The 5,017-nt window shown below is 39.2% G+C and overlaps 1 protein-coding gene across 1 annotated transcript; it reads left to right on the top strand.

Moving 5' to 3' along the window:
* The first annotated feature begins 1,913 nt into the window (after positions 1 to 1,913).
* On the top strand, positions 1,914 to 4,379 carry LOC131148356 (uncharacterized). Its single transcript, XM_058098073.1, has 5 exons — positions 1,914 to 2,084; positions 2,418 to 2,508; positions 2,641 to 2,924; positions 4,043 to 4,265; positions 4,348 to 4,379. Exons 1-5 carry the CDS (start codon positions 1,914 to 1,916, stop codon positions 4,377 to 4,379), a joined length of 801 nt encoding a protein of 266 aa, XP_057954056.1.
* The last annotated feature ends 638 nt before the right edge of the window (positions 4,380 to 5,017 follow it).

Here is a 5,017-nt window from a genome sequence, read left to right as displayed (position 1 = left end):
TTGTTAGTTTTAAGAGTGATTCTGAAATTGATTTGACCAATTTGATTGACCAATTTTTTTAGGAAGTCATGGTTGTACCTATACAACGTACACTTGAGGATTTTCTACAGCCCACACACACATCTACACCTTCATGCATTGTGTTGCCACAAGATGCACAGAACTTCAATCTTAAGCATGACATGTTATCTGTGATACCTAAGTTTTACAAGATGGACTCTGAGAGTCCATACCAACACTTGACAAATTTTGAGTTGGTCTGCACCACTTTTATTAATAGGGCTGGAACTGATGAATATATCAAATTGCGCTTGTTTCCCTTTTCTTTGAAAGATAAGGCAAAAATATGGTTTAATTCTCTGCGGCCTAACTCTATTACTAGCTGGGCTGAAATGCAGTGTGAGTTCTTATATAAGTTCTTTCCTTTTTATAGAATTCAGTACCTGTAGGAGCAAATCAGTCAGTTCATGCAAAAATATGGCGAGACATTCCAAGCTTGCTGGGAGAGATTCAATGACTTGATGAACATATGTCCACCCCACGGATTCGAATCTTGGAGGTTAGTGAATTGCTTTTGTACTGCTCTAACCCCCGCGTGTAAACAATTTGTTCAGACTATATGCAACGGGGCGTTCTTCTGCAAGGAACTAGATGAGGCTTTATCATTATTCGACTATTTAGTTGAGAGTGCCCAGCAATGGAACACACGTCCTGAATGGGCACTGATAGAAGCACATCCTCTCTGAGCGATCAGTGGTAGAGGTAGATAAAAAGTCAAAAAGGAAACTAGTTTATAGGCTCTTGTTGCTGCGTTGTCTAAGAAGCTAGAGACTATGGAATCAGAAAAAACGAAAGCTAAGGATTGCTCTATCTATTAAATATCAGACCACAGACCTCAGGACTTTCAATTCCTACCAGTATGGCAAGAAAGTAGATTTGATCTGGTGCCATCAGCAAATTGGGTCAACAAACACAAAATCAACTTCTCTCGAACACTTATAACCCAAGATGGCGGAATCATCTGAACCTCTCATGGAGAAATTATCAGTCCGATCCATCATCCTCACAGTATCTACAAGTTCCTCAACCTTATGCACTGCCTCCACAACTGACATATCACCCAGTTGTAGCTCCTTAACCGCAGTATCAGCTACAATAGATTTCTCAAAGCTATGCGCCACCAAAATTCCAACCAACTCTAGCTCCTATTCCAGCAAAGAAATCTCCTGATGATAGCATAGCGCAGATGGAAAACATGCTCCAGCAATTCTTGTAGCTTCAGGTTATAACCAACGAAGAATTGAGAGATGCCATGAACAAGATGAGTGCACAGTTGAATACCTTGGAAAAGGGAAATTCCCTGCTAGCCTCAGCCTAATCCTCAGGTATATATACAGCAACAGCAACTGGTGCACAATGTTTCAGGGGATGTTTTTGAGTCAGCGAAGGCAGTTATTACCCTGTAAAGCGGAAAAGAAGTTGCCCGTCCTAAAATGCCCATTGATCAACAAATAGTCGCTGCTGCGTATGAAGTTACAACTGAGCCAGATGAGGGAAAAGAAAAATCAGATGAGGCCAGCTCAAGTTTAACAAAGTCAGATAATAAAGAGGATGAACTTGTTGAGGAGTATCAACTTGTGGTACCATATCCTCAGTGGTTGACATTTGGTCAAAATTATAAGTAACACACAGAGTTCCAAGAAATATTCAAATAGGTGAAGATCAATATTCCACTTCTAGAGGTCATACAGCAAATCCTTGCATACGCCAAATTTTTAAAAGACCTATGCATAGTAAAAAAAATATTTTTGAACGTGAAGAAAAAGGTTTTGTTGACTGAGCAGGTTAGTGCGTTGATATTAAATCCGACTCCGCGGAAACATAGAGACCCTAATTCACCCACCATTTCGATCATGATTGGTGAATCTCGTATCGGGAGAGTTCTACTTGATCTGGGGAGTAGTGTGAACTTGCTCCCATTTTTGATATATGAACAATTGGGTTTGGGTGAGTTGAAGAGAACTACTATGATGCTACAGTTGGCAAACCAATCTGTCAAAGCTCTGCGAGGCATTATTGAGGATGTATTGGTTTAGGTTGAAAAATTTTACTACCATGTGGATTTCGTTGTTTTGGATATGCAACAGCCTATTTCCACCATATATCAAGCTCTTGTCATTCTTAGGCAACCATTCCTTGCTACTTCTAATGCCCTAATTAATTGTCAAAACGAACCACTTAAGCTCACATTTGGAAACATGACATTGGAAATGATCGTATTCAATGCTCACAGGATGTCAAGTGGGTGCGATGACGTAGACACACATGCTGTCGATGTAATAGATAATTTGGATATTTCAGAGCTACTGTCAGTACTTGATGTTGATGACGCGTTCAAAAATGACTCTTCTACACAGCTTGAGGAATTTGATGAAAAATTGCCAGGATCGAAGGGGCAGATTCCTGAGATAGATGGTACCCCTCATGTGTTCGATGCAAGATACACAAGTAGTTGGCGTAAACCTACATTTGAGGCCATTAATCTGCCAAAAATTATGAAGTCGTCGGAAGAAGAAACTCCAACACTCGAACTGAAACCATTGCCTGAAGAGCTGAATTATGCTTTCCTGGGTTGAGCAGACGGCACATTCCCTGTGGTAATTTCTTCCCACCTTACTCTTGAACAGGAAATTGAGCTATTTCAGGTACTAAGGGAGCATCGCGGAGCAATAGGATGGACTATTGTAGACATCAAGGGTATCGACCCCTCGATTTGCACTAATAACATCTTCCTTGAAGGAGATGCTAAACCAGTTCGAGATGCACATCTAAGGTTGAATCCAACAATGACAAAGGTGGTAAAGAACGAAGTGCTGAAATGGTTAGCTGCTGACATCATCTATCTGATCTTCAACAGCAAATGGGTAAGCCCGACACAGGTAGTTCCAAAAAAATCTAGTTTGACTGTCATTGAAAATGCTAATGGAGAATTTATCCCATCTAGGAAAGTAACGAGTTGGAGAACGTGCATTGATTATCGTAAATTGAATTCGATTAGCCGAAAAGATCACTTTCAGTTACCCTTCCTAGATCAAATACTAGAAAAAGTAGGTGGTAATTCCTTTTACTATTTCTTGGATGGATTTTCTGGTTACTATCAAATTTTTGTAGCACCTGAGGGCCTAGAGAAGACTACCTTCACTTGTCCCTTTGGTACCTTCACCTTTCGAAGAATATCATTCAGTCTATGCAATGCACCTACTACTTTCCAGCGCTGTATAATGAGTATTTTCTCTTATATGTTAGATGACATGTGTGAAATTTTTATGGACAATTTTTCTATGTTCGGTAAGTCCTTTGATAGTTGTTTGACAAATTTTATTGTGATTTTGAAAAGAAGTGAGGAAAATAATTTGCTTTTGAATTGGGAAAAATGTTAATTTATGGTACGTAGTGGTTTAGTACTTGGTAATTTGGTTTCTAAGCGTGATATCGAGGTTGACAGGGCTAAGGTAGAGCTCATTTCCCAGTTACCTGTCCCTAAGATAGTTAGGGATATCCGTTCTTTCCTTGGTCATGCCGGCTTCTATAGGCGTTTTATTCAGGGTTTTAGTAGTATTGCGAAACCATTATGTACTTTATTGTAGAATGAGGCTAATTGTGGACTGATGAATGTCAACGGGCTTTTGAAATGCTAAAGCAACATTTGACTATTGCGCCTATCATGCAACCTCCTCGGTGGGACTTGCCATTTGAAATCACGACTAATGCTAGTGACTACGCCCTTGGTGCCATCCTGGGTCAAAGAATTGATAATAAGCCGTCTGTCATTTATTATGCGAGTCAAACTTTGAATGATGCTTAGAAAAATTATACCACCACTAAGAAGGAATCATTAGCTTTTGCATTTGCCTTAGAAAAATTTCATTCTTATGTCATTGGATCGCTAGTTATTATTTTTACTGATCACTCTGCTCTAAAATATTTGCTAGCAAAGAAGGATGCTAAATCCAAGTTGATTAGATGGGTTCTACTTCTCCAGGAATTTGACATCACCATTCGAGACAAAAAGGGCATAAAAAATTTTGTAGCTGACCATCTCTCTCATTTGCAACTACCTGAGGTGCCTGTATCCCCCTCTCCCTTAAATGATGATTTTCCTGATGAGCATCTTTTTCCAGTATCACGCGCTCCATGGTTTGTTGATATTGTGAACTACCTTGTCACTGACCGAATGCCAAAACATTGGCTAATTCAGGATAAGCGTAAGTTCCTTGCCAAGGTAAGACATTATTATTTTGATAATAAATACTTGTTTAAATTTTGCTCTGACCAGTTGGTGTGTAGATGTGTTCCTAATGATGAATTCACTTCTGTGATGCATTTTTGTCACAGTGAGACATGTGGAGGCCACTTTGTTGCAAAGAAAACTGTTTCAAAAATTTTACAAAGTGGACTCTACTGGCCTACTATGTTCAAAGATGTTAAGAATTTTTGTAAAACATGTGAGGCCTATCAAAAGTTAGGAAAATTCACTGCAAAGAATGAAATGTCTATGTCCCTTATTTTGACTCTTTAAATTTTTGACCGTTAGAGAATTGATTTTATGGGACCACTCCCAACCTCTTTTGGGCATTCTTACATTTTGGCTGCTGTGGATTATGTTTCCAAATGGGTGGAAGCTATACTTTGTAGAACTAATAATTACAAGGTTGTCATCTGTTTCCTCAAAGAGTTATTTGCATGCTTTGGCATGCTCAAGGTGATCATTAGTGATGGAGGGTCACATTTTTGTAACAAACCTTTTGAAAAACTCATGCAAAATTATGGAGTGACCCATGAAGTTTCTACTCCCTATCACCCTCAGACTAATGGTCAAGCTGAGTTAGCTAATAGAGAAATCAAAATTATACTTGAGAAAACCGTGGATCCCAATCATAAGGACTGGTTAGAAAAATTTGTTGATTCACTCTGGGCCTACCGAATGGCTTTCAAGACAAACTTAAGGATGTCTCCC

Source organism: Malania oleifera, chromosome 1 (genome assembly GCF_029873635.1).
Source record: "Malania oleifera isolate guangnan ecotype guangnan chromosome 1, ASM2987363v1, whole genome shotgun sequence".
NCBI lineage: Eukaryota > Viridiplantae > Streptophyta > Magnoliopsida > Santalales > Ximeniaceae > Malania > Malania oleifera.
Note: the sequence above shows the minus strand (reverse complement) of the source record. Positions and strands in the feature narration are given on the sequence as shown.

Coding starts and splice junctions, on each gene's coding strand:
- LOC131148356 (XM_058098073.1), top strand. CDS start 1,914: ATGATTGGTGAATCTCGTATCGGGAGAGTTCTACTTGATCTGGGGAGT. Junction 2,509..2,640: donor GTTCGATGCAAGATACACAA/GTAGTTGGCGTA, acceptor TGGGTTGAGCAG/ACGGCACATTCCCTGTGGTA. Junction 2,925..4,042: donor TGATCTTCAACAGCAAATGG/GTAAGCCCGACA, acceptor CTACTTCTCCAG/GAATTTGACATCACCATTCG.